This window comes from Solea solea, chromosome 5 (assembly GCF_958295425.1).
Source record: "Solea solea chromosome 5, fSolSol10.1, whole genome shotgun sequence".
In the NCBI taxonomy this organism is placed as follows: domain Eukaryota; kingdom Metazoa; phylum Chordata; class Actinopteri; order Pleuronectiformes; family Soleidae; genus Solea; species Solea solea.
The window spans coordinates 25,941,105-25,969,096 of NC_081138.1; the positions used below are offsets into that span (position 1 = coordinate 25,941,105).

Below are 27,992 nucleotides of genomic sequence, written 5' to 3' on the forward strand. Positions count from 1 at the left end.
ATTTCACAGCAATAAAAGAGAAAAGGCAGAATAACTTTGGTATTTGCTACGGCTTTTAAAGTGTTTCTTGATTCTGTCTCGAAATGAGAAGTTAATATGCAGGGCATCAATTAGAGGAGGAGTAAGTTCATGAGCTTCATCTTCATTTTCTTGCAATATATGATTTGCAGAGGCTTATTCCTCTCACTCTGTTATGGTCGCAAGTGGTTTTGCCCTTTAACAGAAAACTTTCAGCAAAAACCCTCCTTACTCTGTGCATCCTCAATATGCACTAGCCATCCTAGAAACAACAACAACAACAACAACAACAACAGGAACAGGGCGGAATAACATTCTCCATACTCTCTATTTAATAAGGTGACAGCCCTATTTAGTTTGACCGTCTCTATCCCATTCATTAACAAGAGGCAACAATTGATAATGTCATTTAGGCAATACAATCAATCATGGAGAAGATACCGAAACAAGATACCAAATACCCACAGGCAAGTTGTTGTTTGCCTCGAAAAAAAAAGAAAAAGTATTGGAATAATGACATAGCCACTGTCCTTTCATTATTATTTAGCTTATCTGCACATCATGGATACATCTCTGTATAATGAATGTGTCTCACTGGCTGAGTTTTAGCAGAACCTGTGCCAGTCTAATTTAGGATTATTGTTCAGAGAGACAGATGCATGCAAATAGCCCGAGTAAGCGTCGGGAGGCTGGAGGCAGGACGGGGGAAATTTGTAAGCTTCATAAGCTCACTTAAGCACCACAGCAAAAGGTGGATAGTTTATTTTTTGGTGACCGTACAGTTTAAAAGGTAAAACACTTGTGTGTGTGTTTTTACTCACCTTCACATCGAGGTACAGCTGCAGACCAGACAACATTTCCGTCCTGAATGATGCACATCACCTGATCTGATCCCTGGAGACATGATAATGATTTAATGATGATGATATATTAAGTTTTGCTGTGAGTATATTACCGCACACGCTCCTAAACTCATAACCATTACCTGTGTTCTGATGAATCCTTGATCACAGCGGAAGGCCACAGAGCTGCCCAGCTGAAACTGGTCACCAAACCTCTGACCATTGACGGGAACACCTGGGTCGTGACATTCGTTCTGACCAAATGCTACAGAGGAGAAACAGTGACATTATAGTTAAATCAGTGACATTATAGTTAAATTAGACACCGGTAGACAAGGAAAAACGTTAAATATCAAGTTAATTTACTATAACACTGAATTGGAAGAGAATAGGTTATGAAATGTATTGTTTTAGATCATAAAATGACATCAGAGAGTATGGAAACACTATTTATGATGATTTTTCACTTCCACAGGGAAACATTGCTGTATCACTGTCAGTAAATGTGACTGCACTGATTTGAAAATTAACCCTTAGAACACAGAGCATTCCGGCTGCTTTTTTCTCATTACTCAGTATTAAAAAAACAGTATATACAGAGGCTATAACAATGTGCAATATAGAGTGTCTTATATCCTTTGTTTCAGCACAACCTGTTGGCAATCTGATGAAAAAATTTAATCACTTTCATCAACTATACAAACACACCTGAGCTAAGAGTACTAAAAAAATTTAAAATCGCATTGAATTTGTGAAATTTAAAAATACATCACAGTTCAAAGTTACTCAGCTCATTTTTATGAACAAAAAGAAAAGAAAAACGGTCTAATTTTGTGACTTCTGCACAATTATTGCTACTTTATATCACTACTAAAAATGTGATATAAAATGAATCATAACTTTGACTCAACAACGCTTAAGAAGATGAAAAAAACAAACAAAATCACCCAGCACACATTATCAAACCTGATATAATAAGTGGTGGCAAAAGATTGAATAAAGGATGAATTCAAAAACGAGACATGTCTAGGAACTCAGAGAAGCCAAGGTGACACACAGGAAAAAAAACAACAGTCCCCTAAAATACTTTGGTGTTTGCCGAGTGTTCCAGAGAAAGAAATGTCTGAGACAAGGTTTTGTGGATGAAATAGCATAAGAACACAAGAAAGCCTGAGTCAGACTGAGAGCCTGAAATCAACACGGTGGATTAAAGGGACGACAATAAAGGAGACAAACATACAGAAAGGAAGTTCTGGGACACACGGAAAGTGAAATAAAGTCAGTGACAGCACTATAGAGTCTTCAAAGCAGTGAAAAGTGCTGTGGAAAAATCACAGTCCGGGATCATCTTCATAGAACTGCACTGGCTATGTTAAGTGGTGAGAAAACATTGGAAATAAGAAAACTTTATAATTTGTGGGTGGTAAATTATAGGTAACCTTTAGACTTATACGGTAATCATAGCTTATTTTCCACTGGTCAAAAAAACACCCACTTACATCTGGCTTCTCTCTGCAGTGGGCAATGAATACAATCAGCATTCGCTCTTTAGGTTAAATGATTCCACAATAGATAAAGGCTTTTATTGGCTTTGGCTCCGATTGGCAGGGACGTCAACATGACACCCAGCTCCAGGCCTGGGCACGGGAGGAGCACTGCCTCATTAAATGAACCAAGCACCCCACCAAATCATCTCTCTTTTTTGGCTAATACGAGCCCTAACCAGGTGCTAACGATGGCTTTAGTTGTAAATGCATAAAACAGTGAAATTTATCACACTTGGTCGGAGCCTTTAAACTGCAATGCTAATTCCGTACTTTTTAGACCCACTCGTAGGGAGGCGGGACCTCATTCCCAGAATGTATACAGTGTCCGCCATCTTAAGCTAACAAGTGTCACTGATGGGCACGTAACAAAGAAAAGAATGAAGATATTTCTCAACTCAAACTGAGGTTGGGAAGCACAACTTTTCAAAAATACTACCCCTATTCTAGTAATACAAAAGCTAAATGCAAATTGGTGAAGTATTCCTTTAGCAAATCTTGAATTCTGGCAGTTAATGACCAGTCAACATCTTTTAATGTCACCCCAATCAAAGCAGTCTAAAGCCAGGCCTGGAGAAAGTGCTAATCCCTTCTTCTTCTACTACTGTATAAGGCCAGTTTACATGCTGACTCTTCCTTTTCTGGCACAATGTTATGAAGTGCAACCACCGTGATATTGTCACTGGTCTCCACGGTGCCTTTCTTTCCCTGTGATGTTGCCGGCTTCTACTGCATTGTTTTCTGGTGTGTTGGTTTATGACGCATTTGTGACGTCAAAGATGACTCATGAGAGATTAAACTAAAGAGGCAGACTCCTCTGTTGGAGCAACAGCAAAGGAGTAAATCACCTTGTTTTAGTTTTTTACCCATGGATAAAAAAATATGCCAGTTTTGGTGTAAGAGAGAAATACATGTTTCTATTCCTAGTTTGGAAGGCCTCATAATATTGACACAGCCCGGTTGCTATAAAGAGCTCCCAGTCCCAGCTGTCACCTCACTAAAGTAAACTTTTTTTCACATGGCACACACAGTCAATCAGTCTATCTTTAGCCCAACACTGTTTTCTAATACAGGACTGCCAAGTCTGGTGTGTGTCAGAGTTCATATTTGAGTTTCAATCATTATTCATATAAACAGATAGCGATATACCCGCAGCAACAGCCGTTGGTATTCATATATGCATTAAAATGTTAATAGATTAAATTATTGAAACAGCAATAATATGCCTAATCTACCCTGAATCCCAGGAAGAATTCACGTGATTAGACTTTAATCTTGCAAACTCACAAATCTTCACATTCCTAAATATATCACAAGACATTTTTGTACAGCACTTTGGTGAGTGCAAGCTGTAGAATTACATTTTAATTACTTACTTACATGTTAAATGGAGTTAAATGTCTGTTTGGGGGAGTAAAAGGCAATATTTAAGACAAAATTTCACCTCTCAAGGAAGAGTCGCGGAGGTCATTTGGAAGATTGTGAGTCAAATGATGCAAAACCGCATGATAATCACAGGGAATTCATCAGAATCAGTCATGCTGAACTAGTTTGGCTTGGAGCAGATAGTCACTTTCAAAAGCTGACAACAGAACAGGCTTAAAGGATGAATGAAGACATGGAAACAGATGATCAGAAAAACACAGGAAAGATAAGCACGTCAGCAGTTTTGCATGGTAATTCTCGTAAGTCACCTGACTGTTATTCAATTCTTGCACGATGAAAGGACATTTAAACATTTAAATGCCAGGGCAGTACATCAATACACAGGAGAAGTGATCTTCTAAGTTCTTTCCTGGTCAAGAATTATTAGGCCCATCTCTGCCCCCTTTCAAACATCATCAATTGCTCTTTGACTGAACAGGAGACATGGACAGCAGACATTTCTCTTCAATCTTTTTATAATCACACACTGGTCCAAACACGACTTTTTTTTTCTTCCATCGAGTGGTACTCAAATATCTGTTCACGGCTGTCATTTCTCGATTGCTGGACAATTTTCTGCTTTCAAAACACAATTGTGGCTTGTCTGGAAATACCTCAAATGTGATGCCAGGTTAAAGTTTGAGTGGGTTATTGCAAGGGTAAAGAATACCAAGTCACCAAAAGAACCATTGTGCAAAAAAAATAAATGATAATGCCACATCAAAAGACGGCAGTATTTATTTTAAAGTTTAAACAGGCATATTCAAAGGCGCTCAAGCAGCTCTAATATACAACTGTGCTGGGAGCGCGACACATTTCAACTTAGGAAAACACATGCAAATAAAAAAACATGAGCAAATTAGGAGGCGCTCGCTGCAAATAAAACACAACACAACCAAATTTAGAAGCCGATCGCGAGTAGCACAGATGACAACAGAAGTGTTTCCTGGGGGAGGTTTTGTGACTTTTAAAGTTACTGAAGTCACTTGCACATTTTGCAAGCGCGTCCCTGCCGGGTTCCTCACTTTATTTTGTGTGTGTGTGGCCCACTGAGAAACATCTGCTGTCTGCTACTTGCTACTTTGCTTGTGTTGTGTGTTTTTGTTGTATATGATGATGTTTGTCTTTACACATAGAACTCAAACTGAGTTGTTTCCAATAAAGCTTTTCAACTTGACTCATCACTGACTCCTGAAACTCCATCCTCAGTCATCTCACCTGAGAACCAAACCTCCGCAAATAAAGTCCATATTAAAGGTTGATGCTATGAGGTAAAACCATGATCATTTCCTGGCCCTAACCCAGTGCTTCTTGTGCCTAAACCCAACTCAGAAAAGGGTTATTTTCATCCTCATTTCCTGAAAACGTTGACTGAAATCTTTTGGAGCCAGCCACATGATTATTGCTCTGTTTTATGGGTCACTGATAGATTTAAACTCAAATAAAAATGATGAGGCACACAGAAAAAGCATGATCATGTTTAGCCAACTCCATCTCCTCAGAAACTTCTCCCCTCAAAGAGTCGATTCAGAATCCCTGCATTTAAACAAAATAAACTGAAAAATGTGTTCATCATCCAGTGAACGGTTAAATATCATCAAGCCCACGGAATATGAATATGCACTGTATGTCTGTCCTAATTGTTGTGTGTACTATATATTTAACCCTGTATGTTGTTTTTTGTACTGCAACATTCATTTCAGTAATAACTGACTATGCACAATTATCCACAGCTAAATAAGTCACATACTTTGGGTTCATTCATAATACAGTGCAAGCTTTACCGTGTGCTGCGTACTGGGAGAAAACAGAAATTCTGACTGGAATAATGGAATAAAAGCTTTTTTTTTGTACTTTGACAAAGACATTCCTTTACAGAGGTCACCAACTCATGCCACCATGTTTTTTTTTTTTTACAGCAGCCTGCACAGAAAAAAACAGCCCTTTTCATACTTTGAGGTTGAAGCTTATTATGTCAACATAGAAGAATGACATCCTTTCTAGTAGGTGAAGGCCACAGTTGTTCACAGAAGCACGGGGGGAGTTGAGTGGAAGAATCCTCCGTTTGTGACAATCTACTGTACATGCCACCAATTCATACACACTGAGAATGTGATCTTTAGTTGTTTAGCCAGACATTTGATTTTAAGACCCATTAGACTATCCTATGATATAAAATGAGCTAGTCTGATTCTGTGACAGGTGACTGAATTGGAGTCAAATTCCCAGCCTGAGTTATTGCAGTTAAGTGTACTCTATTCAAAGAACACAGTAAGCCTAAAGCCTGCCCCACACTTGAGGACACTTGAGGACCTGTCAGACTACTGTAGGAATGTATGACGGAATATTTAAGGGACAGTGAAAAGCCACTCTAGTCTGTGCTTTCTCAGGATTAAAACATTGAAAATCAGTTACAAAGATCATTGTGTAGTTCTGTAGTCTCCCACGATTTTAAAATCAAATCCTTTTGAATCCTCTATTGTGGGGAAACTGAGGTCACTTTGGTTTGTGATGGCAATGCTGAGAATAAATATTACACCAATGACGCATGGTGACATCATCAGTACCAGTCACCACACAGTGTGTTCATAAACATGCATGCACACACAGACTGAGGAAGAGAAAGCGGTCGGTACATACTCGTGTAGCTGATATTGAAGCCTTTCCCCGTGTTCGAGTGATCCGACTGGAACTCCAGTCTCATGATGTGTCCATTGGAGGCGATCTGTGACGGGACGTCTTTCCCTGAGAACGTTCCAAACGTCGTTGGCTCAGACAGACCTAAAATAGAACAGAGTTAAAACAATCTTTTCGGGACACTTTTTAATGGTGCTTATCTAATTTAATCTGCATAGCATTAAGGCAAGGACACATTTGGAAAGTGAAGGACTCCTGTAAAAAGGAAAACAACAAAATGCCCCAGGAGACCTCAGGGAGATGTATTCAATCCTATTAGGGTTAGAAAAGGTTCCTCCAATTTAATTTGATACTCATTCGATACTTTTTGAGACTTTCAAGAAACTTACATTCTAATGTGCCGCTCGGATATCAATTTGCAAAACAAATGCATCAAATGTGCTTTTTCCGCTTCATTGAATACCGCAACTCGTTTGTGCCAAGATGGAAATATAATTCATTTAAGAACGGCAAACAAGAGTTAGCGTCAAAACGGTATCGGCCTTTAAAAGGTATCCATGGTTAAAAACATAATATAAGGTCATATTTTCTTACATGCACAGAGATACAAGGTTAGCGGGCAGACATTGACACTGCAGTGTCTCACAGGAAACCCTCTTCAAAGCGCTAGTTTTGACCATGTGACTGTAGGGTCATCGACCTTCTATCAGCAGTCTAAACAATCTGTTGTCGGACTGTGAAGTTCCTCTCGTGAGTCTCTGGGCTCTGAGCTCGGTGTACGGGTGTAGATGTCCTTCAGGATGGGAAGAGCAGGTGCTCTGATTGGGAGTTCATCTGAGCATATTACTCACTGCAGAGCACTCTAATCTCAGGCAGAGTAGTTCCCATAACAGGAGGTGATGGTGCCTGTCAGGACACTCTCCACTTCAGGATGGAGGATGAGAGCTTAAATTTATTCTGCTGTCTCAACAACTTAAGTCTCTGTCTGGACTTTTTGAGTGTGTGTGTGTGTGTGTGTGCGTTCGGTGTCATGAGTCCAGGTCGTCGATGTACGCCAATTTATCTGATAGAGGCAACCTCCCTCACATGTTCACCTTTCACAGTGACAAGTTATTAACTCTTTATTGAATAATTATTGAGTAACTTGTCCCGATTGACCCCACAATGAAGATTACTTCATTACTTTCAAAGTTTTAGCATACATATTTTCAGATGTTTTTCCTCAAAGCAAAACAAAATAAAAGTTATTTTTCAGTTTATTGTAGGATGACATTTTTACACATAACATCAAGAAAAAACTAAAAAGTTAATCAGTAAAATGTAGATCACTGATAATGTATTGCAATTTTCCACATCTATTAATTGAGTTGCACCTTCATACAATTCATTAAGCAATTTGTTCATGCCAGATAAAATCTATACTAAATTGAAAAGGACTCAACAACTGTCAACACATAAACACCACTGTGTTAAAGTAATTGAAACAAATAAAGAAGACTGTTGGAATGGAAGATTATGGAAAATCAGCTCAACTCGACTGATTAATAATGTCAGTAAATAGACAATAAAAGCACATCACGTCAGATTTCATAAAGTGAATTGACGCCAGGCTTCAAAACAGAAGTCAAGGTGCTTTCATACTTTCACACTGCAGCCTTGACTCGACATAAACGTCCCCAACGCTACGTGCTTGCAAACAGTTTTGTGATTGGTCAGTTTTTTTTTTGGGGGGGTGACATACCAGTGTTCAGTATAATATGAACATTTCCAATGTGAGTGAGCAACTAGGCTACGCTGAGATAATAAATGCGTCCGAAGGTGTCGACGTGTTCTGGAGGCATATAATGACCTATTCACCGGACAGTTTGTATTCCGAAGTCTCATCAGGTAAGCGGCTTTGGTTTCCGGGTCCGAACAACGAGCTAGGTAGGTATGAAAGCACCCTAAGTTTTGCATCTGGAGGGACTACGTCCATTTTTATTCACAGTCTATGGAAACAAACTATTTTGTATGCTATAATGGAAATTGTATTGAATTGTATTGTAGTTCCGTTGCAGAGGTCGTGATGACTCTTTGAGCTCTTGTGCTTCCAGGATTTTTTACATTATTTCTATCTTAATAGTCAACATTTACAGTCAGTGACCTGGAAACGCAGAGGCTTCATTGCTGCTCTGCACTGCCCTAAGTCCCATTATCAGCTTCCGTGTGTCTTGGCAGAGTGTCCACATATGGCCATTTTCAGTATTAAAGCAAACCGTACAGACATCAGGGCTTGACACAACTGACACACGCTGATGCTCTTCCCTACAGATGCCGCATTTAAGTGATTCACTCGACTGTCTCTCGGAGGGATTGTGGAGCCCATGGTCATTGATGTTACTGCACCTGAACGTGTCCTGAACCACAAATTCCTGGGCAATTCTGTCTCCAGCGAGGGGAGCATTGACTTGCTTTAAGTACTCATGATGCCCTTGGGGGTACACGATTGCAATGAATGGCTAAACCTGGCTGCTTTGCTAAGGTATGTTCTAGCATTATGACATTGCCGTGTACGCATTGTGTACCAATTGAATGGCAGTGAAACCATTAGACCTCCCCCAATTGGCCTGTGCAGCTGTAACCATGCATCACTTCATTTCTGCCGAAGACATTTGTGTCACAGCATAGGACCATTTACTGCAACAAATGGTTCTATTCTTTTGTCTGGCAGAACACACTCTGTACACAGAGATCTGGAGGGTGCTCCCCAGTGATCCAGGCTGCAGTGACACATTCAGTGGGGAGCGCAATAAAACCCTAAAGGGCTGCAAAGAACAGAACCCAGCAGGGTCATATCAGTGAGATATGAATTATACATAATGCACCACAAAAGAAATGCCATCCTCAAGTCGTAGTACGGTAATAAGGCACTGGAACAGGAGGAGGTTGAGGGGGTTGATGGAGGAAAATAACCGGCAGTGATGGCGCCATGTAGCAGGTAGAAATAAACAGATTTAGCAGCAGTGGTGGCGGCAGTAACACTGCCACAGTGATCAAGACTAAGTGTGGAGGCTTCTGATATTACACAGACTGCTTTATTGTCTTGATTGAATGTGATTGGAATTGCGTTTTCTCATGGTGATTATAAATGTCAAATGATGCTGATGAGTTATTGGCACGCACAACTTTACAAAACTTTACTGCCAGAACTACGACACAAACGCTGTCGCCGTGAACCAGACAGATGTTGCCCAGGAACTGTGAATCATCAGAAAGTGCCCGCAGTTGTGCGTGGGCAGATGAATCAGGCACTGATGTCCTTTAACGCCTTAGACTTTGGGGTAGTTAAGGGTCATCTCTCACACATTAAAAGGTTTGTTGTGGTTATTTATACTTCCTCAGCATTAATAACATTAATTAATTGCCTTTGCCTCTCAAGCAACTCTATCTTATGTGATGTTTTCACTCACTCATGGGCACCGACAGTCGCTCTGACTGTCAATAATATTTAATTCAGTCTTGGTGACATAAGCCTCTTTATTAGTCAGAAATCTGGATAACCACTGCTAACATCTGGCTTTATTCTGCAGTGGGAATGGATACAATCTACTCAGGGGATACAAATCTCAGTCACAGCTGAAAAGCAAATTGAAGTGATGAAAGTGAAAGTGAAATCTATGTTGCTTTGTATTCGGGTCTATCAGTTGTATGCTGTGCATTCACATTGTTTACAGCACGGTTTACATGGAAACCCACATTTTAAAAATGGCAAACTATCAAGACCAGCAAATATGTGCATAATAACGCAATTCTGACTATTTTATTGCCCTTTTTTTGTTGTTTTCTTGTCTAATTTTATTCTCGAATAGATAAACTAGCCATTCCCGAGAGAGATATGTTTGATAAATGAATTTTTACTTAATTTTATTCATTTATTTAAACAGTGAAAGCCTGGAAAAAAATCTCCTGCAACATGGTCTTACTACTCTTTTTTGCACTAATACTGTAGAATATTCAAATACTAGTTATAGTATAGACCGTCATAGGTTTATATATAGTTGTAATTTTGTATATATTTTGTATTTTATTTCGTTCTTTTATTCTCATCTACCTTTTAATGTAATTTCTGTATAAATAAAGTCCATCCATCTAACCAACCCGGTCTCCACCCAGTCTCTAGTATTTATCTATAAACTTTCTTTAACCAGGAAAGCCTATTTGCTTTTACAAGAAGCAGATATAACAGGGTTACAGAAAAACATAAAATATGGAAAATATCAAAATAAAAAAAATACAGAATGTGTTTGGCAAAAAAAACAACATAAAAAAAACATCATTCAACTTAATCACCTACAGCCTGATTCATACAACTTTAAGTAATTCAAAGTTAATTAAAAAAACTTCAAGATACAGCTGCTGTTGGAAGTTGTTCCAAGCTGATGGAGCAGCAAAGTTGAACACTTTTTTCCCCCTCAGTTAAATGTGGGCCTTTGGGAAAGCTAATAAAATGACCATAAAGTTCAACATTTTTACCACTTTGTCAGAGGTCTCAACTTGCGGCTCACGGGCCACATGTGGCCCCCCAAATCAATTTCATGTGGCCCAGCACTCCCCCCCCCCCCCCCAGTGGCATGAAGGTTGCAGTGACAAGTCCCTTTTTTGGCGAGAAAAGACAGATATGACCTGATTTCAAAATAAAAACCCAACGGCACAGTGGTGATTTCAAAACGTTACTCACTGGAGGGAAAAGAACGCCTCAACTGACAATGGGAAAAGTATTTGTTTAACCATTTTTACAAAAACAAACAGCAATATCAGCTCATTTAGGCACAGAAAAGGTTCTTGTACACATCGCCAGGTACCGCAGGGAAGCTCTGACATGTCATCAGTGTGCGTATTCATTATGCGATGATTGTATTCTATATTCTATATTCTATATAACATGCTCGGGAATAATTCACACCTATACGAAACTGCTCCAGATTACTGAGTTGACAGCGGTGCGAGATTATGATGTTGACAGTATCAACTCTATCCAATCCTTTGGGTGTAAGCAATCAGCATGATCCATTGAAGAGGGGTTTTCATTACTATGTTAAGTGCAGACACTGAAAGTTGAAAGTAGTGTGAGGGACCGAAGAGGAGCCACAGAACTGCTCCACTAATAAAACACACAGTTTTTGTGGGACCATGCCAGTCTCCGTCTTCTGCAACATTTAAACATATTTCCCATATTTATCATTACATAAAAAAAAACCCTGAACAAGAATGAAATGAACAGAACGATATCATGTGAAAGAGTGTTGACTAAACTAAGAGAGGGGATTTGGAGGAAAGTCTTTTGGAACAGTCCATCACTGTGTGCTCTTTTTTTTTTTTTATCAAAGGGCGACGATAGATTTCTGATAATTTGCTCACAACTCAGTTCCCATAGATTTCATGTTGGTCTTTAAATCTCAGAAGACTTGATTATTACTGTGGCTGCTCTATTTACTTTGCTCGCCACTTCTTTGTATGTCAATGATCTATTCTTCCAGGAATAAAACAGGAGGAGATATCGAGTTCAGATAAAACCCTTAATAAACGGGAAAGGCATCAAATAACTGCTCAATGTAAAGCGCTACATATTTCTCTTTCTTCCTGGGAAATAAAAAAACATCACTTTTGATTTCTTCATAGAGACATAAATGCAGAATGATGGCCATCGCATTGTTTGCGTTTACAGAAGGTTAACACGATCTATCTAACTCTCACTGTCTCATTAAACAGCTATTTTCCTTTTTTCTAATCAATAATTTACATTGAAGGACTGTTGCAGTGAAGAGCTGTGCTTGTTTTTTTAATTATTTTTTTATTATCTGAGAACTATAGTGCTGCCTTTGAGTTCATACTGATTTATAAATAAATTCTGTATGATTCTGAAGAGCTCAGTACTCATATCAGGCACATTAATATAACAGCTCTAAAACATTACTCAGTGATCGTGAAATGCTGCCTCGTACGTGAGCAGCGATGTTTGAAGAGCTTCAGACCAGCGCTGATGTCGTCAGTGTTAACTCGAGATTACCTCGCGACAGTTATTGGCTTTACTTTCTAAAAATCCAACAATAATAACTTTTTTTTAACAATTATTTCTAATATGACCTGTCAGATACAGAGTAACTTTCTTTGTTCAGCGTGACAGCGGTGATTTATCGCAGAGACAAAACAAGAGTTCAAGGCGGCAACTTTCATCTTTGTTTGTTCAATGCGGTCGCACCGACTGCCCTGCAATTTTCAAAAACGCCGCTACGGATCTGCAAAGGCACAAGTTTATGGCGACTTAAGTAAACACAATGCCAATCGATGGATCTGATTGCTATGTGTTGAGTGTGAAGGTGTAAATTGTGTCATTTCTGCAACAATAACCAAAAGAAAAAATCCCATTCAACCTCCTCGTCATTTTCAATCTGCATTATTTTTCTGTATAGTCTTAAAAGGTTTAAAATGAGTCCCCAACAAATGGTTTCACTATTTCAACTGTACATGTATGTGCATCCATAGTTAACTCTTCTGTTACCAGGAATTGTCATGCGTACTTTTCATTACCGTAACTCCTAGACCGTTTGTGATATTTGGAAAATTTGGCGACTTGTCCAGGGTGTGACCCCGCCTTTCGCCCTGTGTCAGCTGAGGTTGGCACAGCACCGCCACGATCCTCATGTGGAGGATAAAGTGGTAGAAGATGGATGGATGCCCGAAAGCAGCTAAAATAGCTGAGAGCTTTGTGCCCATAAACTTGTCATTACGGTAGCCCTCAGGACTTCTGAGGAACTACCGTCCAATCACGGACAAGATTCACCAGTTTGTGACGTCAGCTTCTTAGTGCCATAATTCCTAAACGGTTGAATAACTGCCAGATATCGAAATTATCTTGGAAAAAAAGGCAGAAGCACTCACTTTTTTATGATTATACAGCCATAAAATCAAAATAAATCCAGGCAGCCTGATTATCATAATGGTCACAAGAGGGTTAAGCAATAAATAATGTGTATATCCATACCCTAAGGTCTAACCCAACTCTTAACAGGGGGTTATTCAGTGTAGCAAACATTAGCAAGCACAAAAATATGGTGAAATATTGAGATATATTATTTACCTTCATCTTTGACCACCAACCAATCGAACTGTGGCTCCAGGTCAAAGTCAGAGAAGAGAAGATGAATTCGACTTCCTGGTTCAGAGATAATTAACCACACACAGTTCAGGTTGTTCCCGTATTCCTCCGGGTAGTTTGGGGACAATATTGTCCCCGAAGGAGCCGTGAAGTTGAAGAAACATGAGACTGCAAAAGAGGAAGGAGCACAGGAAGAAAGGCAGGAGAGAGAAGATGCTAAATCCATCAGCAAGAATGAAAGGAAAAAAAAACCACAGCAAAGAAACACAGACTGAAAGAAAATTGTGTTCTTACAGACACAGCTGGGTTTATTCCCCGACCATTGGTTGTTGTGCTGACACGTGATGGTCCTTTCTCCCACGAGTTCAAAGGCTGACTGGCAAAAGAAGGTCAACACGTCACCATGTTGAAAGCGATCGCCACTGCGACGCCCAAACGCTGGCACCCCGGGGTCACCGCAGCCGCCCCGCTCTATTTCTGCAACGCACAGGACACAGACAGACACGGTTTTATGCATATGATTAATGTCAACACGTGACATGGTGACACTCGGATAACAGGTCGCTTGTTTTTGCTTATGAGGTGGGGTTAGAAGGCAACAACATGCTTAAAATGATTTAGATGTCAAATTTAGGTGTCAAATCTGAACATGCTGAGTGGTGTTTACAGCAACGACATGACCATTATCATGTTCAGTAGAAACTAAACTGGCCACTTTATTAGGAACGGCTGTTCAACTGCTTGTTCATGCAAATGTCTGACTAACTAATCACATGGAAGACAGAAACTTGTTTGTATTTTTTTAGAAACTCTCCAATTTTCCGCATTGACCATGTCCACTTCAAAATTCTGACCAGCTGTCAGACACCACACAAGAAAAAGGTTCTGCCCACATGATGTGTCAAGAACTCTCTGTTCTTGCAGAGTATACACAGCTCTTTAGGCAAGTAGACGTGGTCAGAATGACCTGCTGAAGTTCAAATCAACAGCAAAATGGGGAGGAAAGTTGATGTAAGTGTCTTTGAACACGGCTGCTGGTCTGAGCATTTGCAGAGAAACCGCTTATCTACTTGAATTTTCATGCATAATTATCTCTACGACTTCCATTCAACGTGGTTGAAAGAGTGAAAATATCCAGGTGAAAATGTCTTGATGATACCAGAGATCAGAGGAGAAAAACCAGACTGGATTAAAATGATAAAAAGACAACAGTATTCCAAATAACAGCCCGTTACAAACAAGGTATTATACACACGACACGTTGAAGCAGCAGAAGACCACCTCCTGCCATTTTGTATTCCTAAATTTGCCATTATTACTCACTCAAAGACAACAATTGTACATATAGCGAAGAGTAATGTCGGTCTGTTTTATCTGGTGTGTGTTTAATTACACCCTTTAACTGCAAACACAGCCTTTGGCCAAATACAAAGACCTCAGTCTCGCTTGACGTCCAGTCACCGTGGGGCCCACGATGACCCAATGGGAGAAGAGAGGAGCCATCATTAAAATTTGTGTAATAACTACTTTCAGCTGGCAGCAATTCTCGTTACACTGTCACCCCTCTGACAAATGGTGCGCACTGTCAAGTCTACAGCGGCGACGATCACGCGGCTCAAGGAGCAGAGACTGTGAACGCGGCGTGCGCCTGTTATTTCTTTTCACGCTGCCGTGTTAAGCGATGAAATAGTTTTCTTTCTTAGAGCTAATTGTCATCAGGGTGTAATTGTAGTGCAATTCAGCTTTAATTATGAAAGGCAAAACAATAAGAGGAGACGCACTCACACTCTCTCTCACACACTGATCTATGTGTACATTTGTTAGTTACAGCAGGAGGTGGCAAAAATCGAAGACTACAACACTGGTTGTGACGCTCTATACAATGACAATAAGTTATTTCTATAAGTTTATTTTGTCAGCAGAGAAAGAGACAAAGGGAAAACACAATGTCACTGCTCCTGTTTCTTCCCCTTCAATATCTGTTGTATTCTCTTCTCACTAATGTTTTCTTCAATCTGATCAATAAAGTTGACGTTATGCTATCAATATACTGTCTATTTATTGGTACACATAAGCTGTGCTGATGAACTGGTGTTCCATCATTCTTCCTGTCACATATCCCCTCCGCCTTTATTGGGACTTTTTTTTTTTTTTTTATTTATTTTTTTATTTTTTATCCACTGCTCTTCCCTCATTCCCCTCCTAAAATTTGACATTCCACCAGGCGTCTGTCATCGTGTAACACATGCTCCACCATGCTCCTGGATCCGCTCTGGGCAAATACATCTCAAGGTGAGCGCTCTCTGTGTGTGTGTGTGTGTGTGTGTGTGTGTGTGTGTGTGTTTTCCACACTTTTACTATCAGTTGGGATGTAAGTACACCCACAAGAACATAATACTCAATGAGGTGGCAGGCGTGTGGTGAGCGTGCATGTGTGTGTGTGTGTGTGTGTGTGTGTGTGTGTGTGTGTTCATGTGGCCCACAGCTAAGGTGTCACACAGCTGACGAGTGTCAAGATGGATATCAGCAATCTTGAGCCCCTGGTAGGTCTGTCATTATGATAACTGCCTCTCTCACTCATTCCTTTGTCACTGGTAGTTTGTTTTTCCACTTTCTTTCTTTCTTTCTTTCTCTTCTTTCTCTAAATTAAAATGTTTTATTTGTGTGCACAACAAGAATTCCCACCCTCCCTTAATTTATTTACGGCCATTGAGAGGAATAGTATTTTATCAACCGGGATAAAAAGATGTTTCAGAGACACATTAAGGCCTAAATACGTTTAATACGTTGAAACGTAAAAATGAAATAATACTCAGATGGATACTTAAGGGACCTTTCCGATAGTTTAGTGTGCGCTCAGTCTATTAACAAAAAAAGCATTAAATGTGTATTAACTGCCAATATTTTCAGAAGAACAGTGTGTGGCTGTGCATGAGAGCCACATTCTGGTTACAGACAATGATTATGATAAAGCTACTATTATTATACTAACTATACGACTAAAATATAGGATTCAGTGACCAAATATTAATTTGGTATATTTAATTTTCTTTTAAAAAAAAAAAGGAGAAAAAGAAGTCAGATATGCAGTAGTACAATGTTAGTATCCTGATTCTAAATGTCCCTATCATCACATTTAAACGGCAGACACCACAAAAGTACCTTGAAGACACTCAAAGCTAATTTCAGTCCTCTGATGAGCAGAAAAGAAAAAAACCCAAACATTATTTGCATCATTATATTCTTCACAGCCGGTTGCCGTCAGCTTGGAAACTTGGCAGTAGCATTCCACTGAAAGCTTCAATTATCATCCGTCTCTCTCATCTCTGCCTCACGCTCTCAGAACACACACAATCGCACAGACAAAAACACAAAACGCACACAGATGCGGTGATTAAGTGCAACATTTTAGCATTCAGATACATGGCAGCTACACAATATCTCACACGCACACAAACAAACTCAAGTGGTGGGTTTTCCTGCAGGGCTGAAAACCTGAGAGCTAACCCGGGAGACAACACTGATCAAAGTGTGCACCATGGTGATTTTATCTAAAGAGACAGCATCGCATACGGTGAGGCTGTTACATACATGCACGGATGCACACGGACAAAAAACACACCAAAGGCAGTTGTAAAAACAATCTACACATTGAGTGATCATTAAAACTTTTTCTTTCTCTGTTCCTTTACTTTTATTCTGCAACGTGCGTTGTTACAATATTTACCATTGCTTTGCCATGTGAGCAGGTGTGTACGTGTAATCAGAGTTGGATTTCGTATGCATTTGATCACTGTTTGTGATATGGCACAATCCATCTTAAATTTAACCCGAAGGAGCAACCAGTGTGGTTTGCATCGCACTGAATCGTATCGTATCGCACCGCATCGTGTCGTATCATCATATCACAGTGTATTTTATCTTGTCTCACCTCATCATGTCATAGTATATCTTATCTTAGTGTTCAGCGCTGTTGCCTAACAGGTTCGACCATCAAAACACGTATGAATGTTGGTCACATTCGGTCAGGTTGGTTCATCAGTCGCAGCAGCTCTGATCAACCTTCCATCTGACCTTGTAACTCCATCCATCCATCCATCTTCTACCACTCTATCCTCCACATGAGGGTCACGGCGGGTGCTGTGCCAATCTCAGCTGGCCCTGGACAGGACGCCAGTCCATCACAGAGCCACAAATGGAGACAAAAAATCATCCCCTCTCACACCTACAGTCAAATTAGAGAGTCCAGTTTGCCAAATCCCCACATCTGCATGTCTTTGGACTGTGGGAGGAAACCTGGGGGAGAACATGCAACCTCCATGCAGAAAGGATCTTGTTCTGACCCGATCGCAAACCCGGGTCTTCTTGCTGTAAAGGCAAGAGTGCTCATCACTACACCGACCGTGTGGCCCCCTCGTAATTCTGCCCTTTCATCTATTATTATCTTATCTTTATCATCTTATCACATCGTATTATATCATGTGGCATTGTATTGTATCTTCGCTTAGCTTTATCTGATGTCAGTGGATCTTATCTTGCTGTATCATATACGAGCACGAGCCAACAAGTCAATGTAAAAAGGGCCATTATAGTGTTGTAAGGGCAAAACAGAAAAACAGCAAAGTTAGTCCTCAAATCAAGGTCAGCAGCACTTAAGCCTTATGTTGAGCAAACAGGGCCTTGTACTGTAAATTGATAGTAAAGGTCTCACATCATAGTTCCATGTGCAGGCATGCACACCTGAGGAGTAACTGACCCTGGACAACACTGTCAGCAACATCACTGGAGCAGACACGGCGAAGCAAACTCAAGAGCACAACCTCCATCACTCTAAATCGCTCTCTTTCTCTCTCTCACTATCTGAGGCAGTCTATTTCTTCTCACTCAATTTGTCATTTTGTGTCCTTCTGTACCACTCAATTTTTTTGTTGTCCCTCTTCCCCTGTCCGCACCTTTATTACCTTTCTCCCTCCACCTATCACACCCTTTGTCTCAAGTGAATTCCATCAGTACCTGTTCAATTCAATTTACTGACCTGCATCGGCACGGCGAGATGTATTATATGATCAAAAAATAGAAATAGAATAAGCGGGGGATTTTCAGAAGAATGGGTTTACGGAGGAGTGTCTTTATTTCTCTCTCTCACCTTCATTCAAAGTGACTGTCACCATCTCCATCTCTCTATCAGTGTCAACTTTGGCATAATATAGAAAATAACCAAGCAAAACCTCAGAGTGATCGACTCATAATTCATTTATTACCTTTCCGCGGTGCACAGTCGCGCGCGCGTGTGCGCACTCACAGACAACAGCAGTTGCGTTTCTTATTGAATCAGCACGTCAGCAACGCCATGACTTTCACACTTCATTATCTGAGCATATTTGTGTGAGCTTGTGTGTGTGTGTGTCTGTGTGTGTGTGAGAGAGAGAGCGAGAGTGACTACGAGCGATAGACGTGTATATTTGTTACATTCACTGTAAAGGAGAGCCATACCTTCATAGACGGCCTTAAACCCCGCCGAGCCGATTGTGTCGTCTGATTGCAGATGAAGCCACATTTGATTGGACAAGCTGACGATGAGGTCAGGAACGCTGGAACCAGTGAGTCTAAACACACACACACACACACACACACACACGCACGCACATTTAATGATGATACATACATAAATGCAACTATGTTCATTCTAAAAATAACCTTATCGGTGCTAAAAGTTAAATAACACCATAATCACAGCACAATATTATTACCAATTATTAAATAACACCATGTTAACCCTATTAATTAAACAAAACTATGTATATGAAACTGATAATTAAAAAAACAAAACAAAAAAACAAAAAAACTTCCTTATCGTTCATTTCTGACGTGAACCATGTGTCTTCAGCCCCATTCTGACATGTTGTGGCAGTAAAAGCACAGGTGCTGCTGATCTCGTTAACACACTAAATGGAATTCAGCCATCATTAATTTGATTATTTGCACCTGTGCTTTCCCTCCAGTGACCTGTCAAAATGTGTGCCCACGGGCCACGCCGCCATGCCGGAGTACTCACACGTAGAGCACTCGCCGAGTGTCTCCTATCTTCCCCCCGTCGCCCACGGTGAGCGTGTCGTATCCTCTTTCCAGGTCAAACTCTTCAAAGGAGAGCTTTATCACCTAGAAGAAAAGAGGCATCACAGGAAAGCCAAACATGCAGATTGTTATTAACACAGACAGGTGCAGTGTAGAGGTGGGGATGAAGACAAAAGCCAAGGAAAAATAAACAAAGATCACTGCTGCTCCCGGAGGAATGATCACAATCTCTTCCACCCCTACAATTTCCACTTACACAAACTATAATCATCATATCACTCGGGATATTTTAAAGCCCTGAAATCAGAGCAGTGTTTCACAAAGAAGTGTCTCTGCCGCCGTGCAAGTATGACACGATTTTAATAATGAATTCACAACATCCTTTATAAAGCAACTTTTGGAAACCAAAGAAATTAAGGGTCCCTTTTTTTAATTTTTTTTTTGTAAAGGACTGGCAGCTACGACCAAAGTTATGACCTCACGACTTCATGACTACTGTAATTAAGTCTGAATTAATGCCATGAAGTCAGGCTTAATTACAGCAGCGAGGGAAGTCATTTTAGAGCACAAAATAGCTTATTCCATCCCACTCAAAACAAGATTAAAGTTTTAAATCCCTGTGCGACGTGAGGCTTATCCTCACGAGGGGAACAAAGGTGCTGGAGTCAAATGCTTTTTCTGCTTCTGACATATTTGTACATTTTATTGGAGGCAAAGTAAATGCATCAAACCCATGAACTCTAGGTGTGATCGTAAATATCATGAATAAAACACAGAGGACGCAAACAGCTGCGATGGACAGGAATTAGCCATCAATGACATGAAAGATGACACCACTGACAGCAGCTTCAAATACTACCTGGTTTTAAATAAGTTGCAAATAGTTGGTGTCTTTTAGACAATGGAAATGAAGCCAAACAAAAAAAGGCCAAAATATATTATTCTCTGGTCTAAACCCCCAAGTAAAGAGTCTTTCTTACAATCCCATTTGTATTTTTACTTATGCTATATGAGTACATACATATATGGACAATTTCTACCAGAACATTTCATGTAAAAGAGAAATGCTTGGATAAAAGTGGGGAAAATAAATGCAACGGTGTGGCGTCTTTGCAGCAGAGGAGAACAAATGTATACATCAATGAGCCCCAACACTGAAATGGGTAACTGCTTTAACTGTTGTGGTACATCTGTGTAATTCTGACTCCAGCTAAGGTATAAAACTTAATTAAACGTACAAAGTAAGATTACAATCGCATTACTGAAGGTTAGATGAGGTCTTTTAAAACACAAACCACATATACTCACTGATGAGCCACAGCATTAAAGCCAATCACTGGACTGAAAACCGGGGCTGATGGGTGTAAAGCACAGCCACTCGCATTAGTGGGAGACTACTGGTGTCATCTTATTTAATTACTGCTGCTTAAGCGAAAGGTATTAGAATTAACTCGACAGAGACGTAGGGATCTTCAGAAATAATACAAAAAAGGGATGCAAAGACAAAGGACAAATCTCTGAAACAAAAAACAACAACACTGTTTGTATTTGGCAGCATTCTCCTTTATATTCACAGACACACAAATTACAGGCTGCAGACGCTGCCCGATGCAAACACACCCTTCTTGTTTTTAAATGCTCTCCTTAAAGCCGCGTTCATGGCTGTAGCTTCATGCACACATAGTTGGAATACCAATCTACTGCGTGTACTGAAAATGCCATTACACCGGTGTTCTGTTATTTGCTGCTTGTTCATTTTTTTTTTATTAGCAGTAGATTATATTGCTGACAGAATGGATGATGTGGGATTTAAAAAGCATTTTTTTTTTGCTGCATTTAGGAGAAAATAAGAAAAGAACTAGTCTCGATCAGTTTCTGGTGCATTAGAGGACTACGGCGAGACCATTAATATGTGATGGTGTGGTTGAGAATCAGTCATGAGGCAAATCACACTATGGTTAAGAAAGACCTCACTGCAGGTGGCATGAAGCGTAAAAACGGTCTGAACATGCGAGAATCAGCGGTGCATAGCAAAGCCTTTGACTGCGTTTTTGTGTCAGAATAAAAATGGCTATGTTCACATAATATATATATATATATATATATATATATATATATAAAAGAAGGATACAGACTCATGTCAGGGATTTTCTGTCATCACGTAACGCCTGCTTTCTATCACACAGAGAACTGTCATGTAAACAGGCTAATGTTTACAGCATCAACTCAAACTCAGCATTAACAAAACATTGTGCCTCTTGTGTGTGTTTGTGTTTTAGTTCCCACCTGTGTGAAGGTTCACAGTGACATCACTGTTATCACTGCCATGTAAAAACTGTAAATATGTGACTATATCTTCTCTGTCTGTTTATATGCAAAACTGTATTGTACCAATCCATTCATTCAAAGCGTACTTTGATAAAGCAGTAATTATCGCTGCCACGCGGCGGATGAGAGTGACTACGAGTCACATAATAGTGGCGAGAAACCACAAAAGGAGCATGTCACAATAGCTCTCTTGCTAATAAACAATAACACATAAAGTATTGTGCAGCTTTTAGTTTTTTTTGTTTTTTTTCATTGTAATCAGAGAAAACATTCACAGTAATCCTGAAAATGATATGACATTATTTTGTCATAGTTTTTGACGAAGAAAAAGGCTTAGTTGGATTGGGCGTCAACTCCAGATTGATCCGGGGATATGAAATATGCCGAACATAGAACTGTATAAGACCTAATTGCAGGCTGTGTGCAAGTGTGTACGTACATGCTTTTCTATCCTTGTGGGGTAAAAGTACAAACCTGTCTTTGTGGGGACATTGTGTCTGCTCCTCATGAAGTTAAAGGGCTTTTTTGGGGTTAAGACCTGGTTTTAGGGTTAGGCATTTAGTTGTGATGATTAAGGTTAGGGTAAGAAATTGTTAGGGAATGCATTATGTCGATTTTCACATGTAGCTAGAAAAACAGGGTTTTTTTTGGGTGTTTGTGTGTGTGTGTGTGTGTGTGTTCCACTTCTTGTCATGAATGAAAAGCAACAATGGCCGAAGTTTCTTTGGTCAAAGAAAGGAAAGTGAAGCAGAACAAAATGAGACGGATTATATTTTCCTATTTATTTCAAGTATGTGTGTGTGTGTGTGTGTGTGTGTGCACGTGTGTGTGAGTTGGTCTGTAGGAGGTAGTTTTCTCAGAAATGTCTGCCTTAACAAGTAAAGTGCGATCGGCGAGCCAGTTTCAGTCAGAAGTGTGAGTGCAGTTTGGCTGTGTGTCTAGACACTCGAGCCAGATTGCATAGCAGCGGCAGACTTAAGGGAAGGAACTGAAGCATTATCACACTAAGGTCATTAGCAAGAAGCTCAGTGCTGTTCGATACATCCAAATGAGCCCTTTTAGAAAGACATTAAGAGCAGCCTGCAACCCAAAACTACACTGGATTGGGTTCTTTATTTTCCCAGGAACAAAGAAAGAAGCAAAGAAAGAAACAACAGAAGAAAAACGAGGGAGGAAGTGTAACTTGGGCCCTTAAACATTGTTTATTCTCATGTTCAAGAGGGTGGTCGCTCTGTGGGTGCTCTTCGTGGGCATAAGTGAAGCAATATCACTTTGAGGTCATTAGTAAGCAACAGAGCAGCAAGGAGCTGTGCGATGGGCCATTTAAACATTGTTAAGAGCAGTGAACAATCCAAACGTACAGTGAAATGTCCTCAGTCTATTAGATCGCATAGTTGTAGAGCCATGAGTTTTAGGGGTCGCCTCGGGGCACGACTGCAGCCCAGCAGGACGTGATGCATTTGCTTTGACCCTTTACGAGTCGATGTGTCAGTTTGCGAGTGTTACTTAGCAAGATTAGCACCGATTACAAGATCAATAAGAAGGTTTTTTACCCTGACCCTTAATCTTAATAAACACACACACAAAAACATGTAAGAAATAAGAAACAGTTTTGTGCCTGCTGATCTTGCCCTTGCATGGGTGACCTTACGTCAGAACAGCGTAGGAGAACACAAAGCAATAATTGGGCGGACTAGTTCCTGAATTCCCTCGTCGAGCCAGTGCTGCAGCAGCGCTGAGTCACTGCTGTGCAGAGCAACAGTGGTTCTCATCAACAGAAAATATGTAAACCTGCACTGACTGACTGTCTGTCTGTCTATCTATCTATCTATCTATTTATCTAACAACAATGGCACATCATTAACTTCCATTAATCACTCTCATTAATGGCAGTGGATCAGATGCTTCTCTATATTTGGTGCTGTGGTCAGACAGAGGCTGCCCTGCCCTGCCGTACTGCCCCAGATTCCCCCTAAAAAAATTTGATTAGATTTGATTTGGGCCCTGTTAAAATGTCAGCACTGCACACATCTAATGAATTACTATGTTCAGTCAGCCATTTCAAGTACAGAATAAGCCGAGGTGACCCCTGCCAACAGTGGCACACGTGGGTATAGGTTTCACTTCAATCTTGGGGGCCGTACCACCAATATTCTTTAGCATAGTACGACTATCACGGCCAACAAAAAGACAACTAACAGTCAAGTTTTCCAACACCACAGTGATTTCGCACAGAATAGAGTCAGTATTTTCACTCTAGATTCACTCTGTGATTCAGCTGCCTCTCTGGAAATGTAGCATTTACTGCAAAAAATGCTCTATTTATAGTGTCCTAATGTTAGATCTATAAATAGAGTTAAGGTGTTTACGTAGCGTAACCGTTCAGATCTGTCACAGAGTTCAAATGTTTCGATTTAAGCATGTGAAGCATACTTTATGCCTTTTTTGTCACACGAGTCACACGATTTAGTCAGGAAATGAGAACGAGAGTTTTTTGTGTCTATTCACTTACACAGAGAATAGAAACAGGTAATGTTGTACGACAAAATAAATCAGCACTAGACAATTTCCAGTAGTAGACATGTGTGTCGGTGACTTTGAAGTAACAGAATGATGTTTTACGGGCTGCATATTGGCAAATATCCAACACACAACGGTGACGGCTTCTCAAATGTTTCATTAAAGGTGCAAACACCTTACAATTAACTAAGACTTCTGCTGAAGCTTGCCTCCAGAAGTGTTTCGAGAGACTTTAAGAACCCAATCAAAATTGATCCGCTGGCTTTAGGTCTTGTTTGCTCAGCGACCACGGTGACACTGCAGTGTTCTGTACATAATTGTTCATAGTCATTCGTGAAATTTAAATTTATCCTTTCAAAATTAAATTGTTGTCGCTATGGAATGGCGTTGTAAGCTCTTCTCGGGGGGCGGGGGGCGGTGCTTCTCTCAGCTTAGGACCTAAACTGACAGCTTTGTGTCCTCTGTTAGCGCTGACAGCGGAGTCTACAAGAATTCCCCTGCTGACATTTTGCAGCTATGTTGACTATGGTGAGCTGCCACAATGTCAGTGAGGGACTTTTTTTCTCCAATGGATTAGTTTAACCTTTCAGCAAAATAAACAAGTATAGAATAACCTGAAAGCCTGTTTGAGGACATGACCCTCAGTACACCTTCATGCCTGGGAAAGTTAATTCCATAAAGCAATCAGTGACAGAAAAACTGCCTGCCATCAACCAATTCATCACATCACTCAATTGATTAACATTCCATATTAACAAATCTTCTTTAGCAAACACACGTCTTTTATTCTTTCGACTTCCCAGGAGTTCTGCGGTGACAATCTAATCAGATTTTCAGAAGTACTTTTGGTGCTCATTGCAGCTCAAGAGAGCGTTATAAATCAACTTTACAGTGCACTGCATCTCACAGCAACAGTGGATTTTACGATGGATACACACCGTGCAGCAAGGCACTGAGGGAAAAACAGTGGCAGGTTGCATACCAAGCTACTGCTGACACATTCTCATCATAGCAGTTCATTCAAAACGGCAGTTACGAGCCCATGTGTAGGGTAAGCACAAAGCAGTGACTGCTGTGTGAATGTGTGAAGAGGCTTTACACTCACATTACAGCCCTATGAGATTCAGCAGGCCAGCGTCAGTGAAGCATGGTAAGCAGTTGTAGGCTAGTTAAAGCTGTAGTTTGTAACTTTTAAATACAATAAATGTTTGTGATATTCAAACTGCTGGCAAATCAGTTCACACGGTGCTGACTAAGTTGATCAGCTCCACAGAACTCTCTCTGTTTCTTAGTATAGCAGATATTTTTTTAAATGTTGACACTGCACTCAGTGACGCATTTTACGTCCCAACTAAACAGGCAAGACAGAAGAAGCAATCAAACACTCCCTGAACAGCTGCTCAAATATGTGTCTGCAAGCTGCGATCCCAGCTGCTGCTGTTTCCTTCACCATGCAGCTCCAACACTACATCGAAAGACAGATATACATTACATAATTGAAGTATTGTAAGAAAAACCCATCAGAAGACACTGCCCCTTTCACTTTCTGAGTATATGGATTATTGATAGACTGTCACATTTTCAGTGAAAGAACATTTTAAAATTTGCTGCATAAATCTATCCTCATGTTCAGTACATGGTTCACAATCTACAACCATTACTTTAACCGTATGTGCTGACCACAGGTTAAAGAGCAACCTAGACAAATGGCAATTTAATCACAAGCTTAAGTAGATTCAAAATCACTCAAAACAACCACATCAAAAACAAAAGAGAAATCGGTCACTTACTGAACCCAGATCGCTCTATATCTACAACCTGGTGAAGACAATATACTTTGGAGTAAAGGGAATGAAGATTGTGATACATGCTGCAGAGGTCTGACCATTTCAAGTCTGATGCAGCCAGTCATTAAAATGGCTCCTCCACTTACAGATAGTGGATAAAAGAGTGACTGCATTCCTTCAACACAAGAGACCAATTCCCTCACCGATGAGGTGTGTAACAAGGTCATTACATATGCAGTACAATAAAACTGGTTTGATTACACTATAGAGGACACAGCATCTGTGGTGCATTACTGCAGTTTGGGTTAATAAATGATTGTTGTTGTTGTTGTTCTCTGACAACTGATGTTCTTGTGGAACAAATAAAACACTGCTCAGTTTAAAAATAGAACCATGCTAGCCTCTAGCCTGTTGGCTGTACCCAGATGTGCCAGGTTTATGTGTTGCGATCCTGCCCTAAGGTGACCTCTGCCTTAAGTGGTGGGAATAATATAAACAGCCACTGTCTGGTAAGTAAGTCAGCTGCTGACGTGTTATAGCACCTTTGAGTGTTGTTGACCTGTTGGCTTGACTGTTTAGGGACAATAAACTGCATACTATTGTTTGAGGAACAGCTGCGTGACATCTGTGAGGGGACAGCCTTATAAACCATTTTTTGATTAAAAATAAAATAGAAAAATACAGTGTGTGACAATGGCGCTCAGTGGATTGAGGAGTTTAATTTGAACATTTAATTGCAGTATTTTACTAAAATGTTTCCATTAAATGGAGAAACTAATATGTGTCACATTGGGACATTTAGGTATTACTGTGGACAATCACCTTTGGATTAGATTTGTGCTATTATAAGGTTCAGGAAACAGAGCCAAAGACAGAGCTAATAGTGTGAATTATGGTCAGCCAGACTGCCAAATTATGCTCACAAACCAGAATAGCATAAACCCTTGAACTGAGATAATGTGCTAATTAGGCAGCTATTGGTGAATGTGTGTCCATAACCATAGACACTGATGGTTATTTACTCCGAAATTTCCTACTGAGCAATTTGGAGTGATTCGGAGGCGACACAGTGTATTAATGAAGAATTAATAACGCTATGATGCAGAGTAAAGCTACTCTCACCGGCCACTTTACTAGGTACACTCAGTACATTCAGTCATGTAGTCGTGGTCAAGATGACCTGAAGTTCAAATTGAGCATCAGCATGTGGAAGAAAGGTGATAAAAAAAAAATATCCAGCGAGCAGCAATTCTCTCAGTAAAAACGCCTCGTTGATGCCAGAGGTCAGAAGAGAATTGCAAGACTGGTTCGAGATGACAGAAAAAGCAACAAACTCTTACAACCACAGTAAACAGAAGACCATGTCTGGATGTATTCAGACAGGAAACGTGAGGCAGATGGGCTACAGTGGCACAAGACCACATGGGACACTAAATGAGGTACATGCAATGCTTAAAGACGTGACTGCTGTTGGAGATACCCTTATTTGTTAATCCTATAATTTGGCTAATCCTATCAAACAAAGGGAAACTAAGGGATATTACAACTCAGGTGTTCTTTGGGCATTGGTTTCATCAGCCAGGATAACATTAGGGAAACACAGCTCAGACATTCAGGTCAAACTCAGCAACGATATATAGTCACAGACTGCAAATATACTAACATTAGCCATGATGATGAA

General features: G+C 40.2%; 1 protein-coding gene across 1 annotated transcript in view; it reads right to left on the reverse strand.

Moving 5' to 3' along the window:
• Positions 1-27,992, reverse strand: part of LOC131459883 (CUB and sushi domain-containing protein 1-like) — a 284,673-nt gene that overhangs the window by 115,524 nt on the left and 141,157 nt on the right. Inside the window, exons 10-16 of the mRNA XM_058630020.1 lie at positions 19,657-19,760; positions 19,095-19,207; positions 13,896-14,078; positions 13,584-13,769; positions 6,470-6,610; positions 1,004-1,125; positions 840-912 (exon numbers count right to left, since the gene is read on the reverse strand). Coding sequence (XP_058486003.1) covers positions 840-912; positions 1,004-1,125; positions 6,470-6,610; positions 13,584-13,769; positions 13,896-14,078; positions 19,095-19,207; positions 19,657-19,760 — 922 coding nt within the window. The remainder of the gene's footprint in view (positions 1-839; positions 913-1,003; positions 1,126-6,469; positions 6,611-13,583; positions 13,770-13,895; positions 14,079-19,094; positions 19,208-19,656; positions 19,761-27,992) is intronic.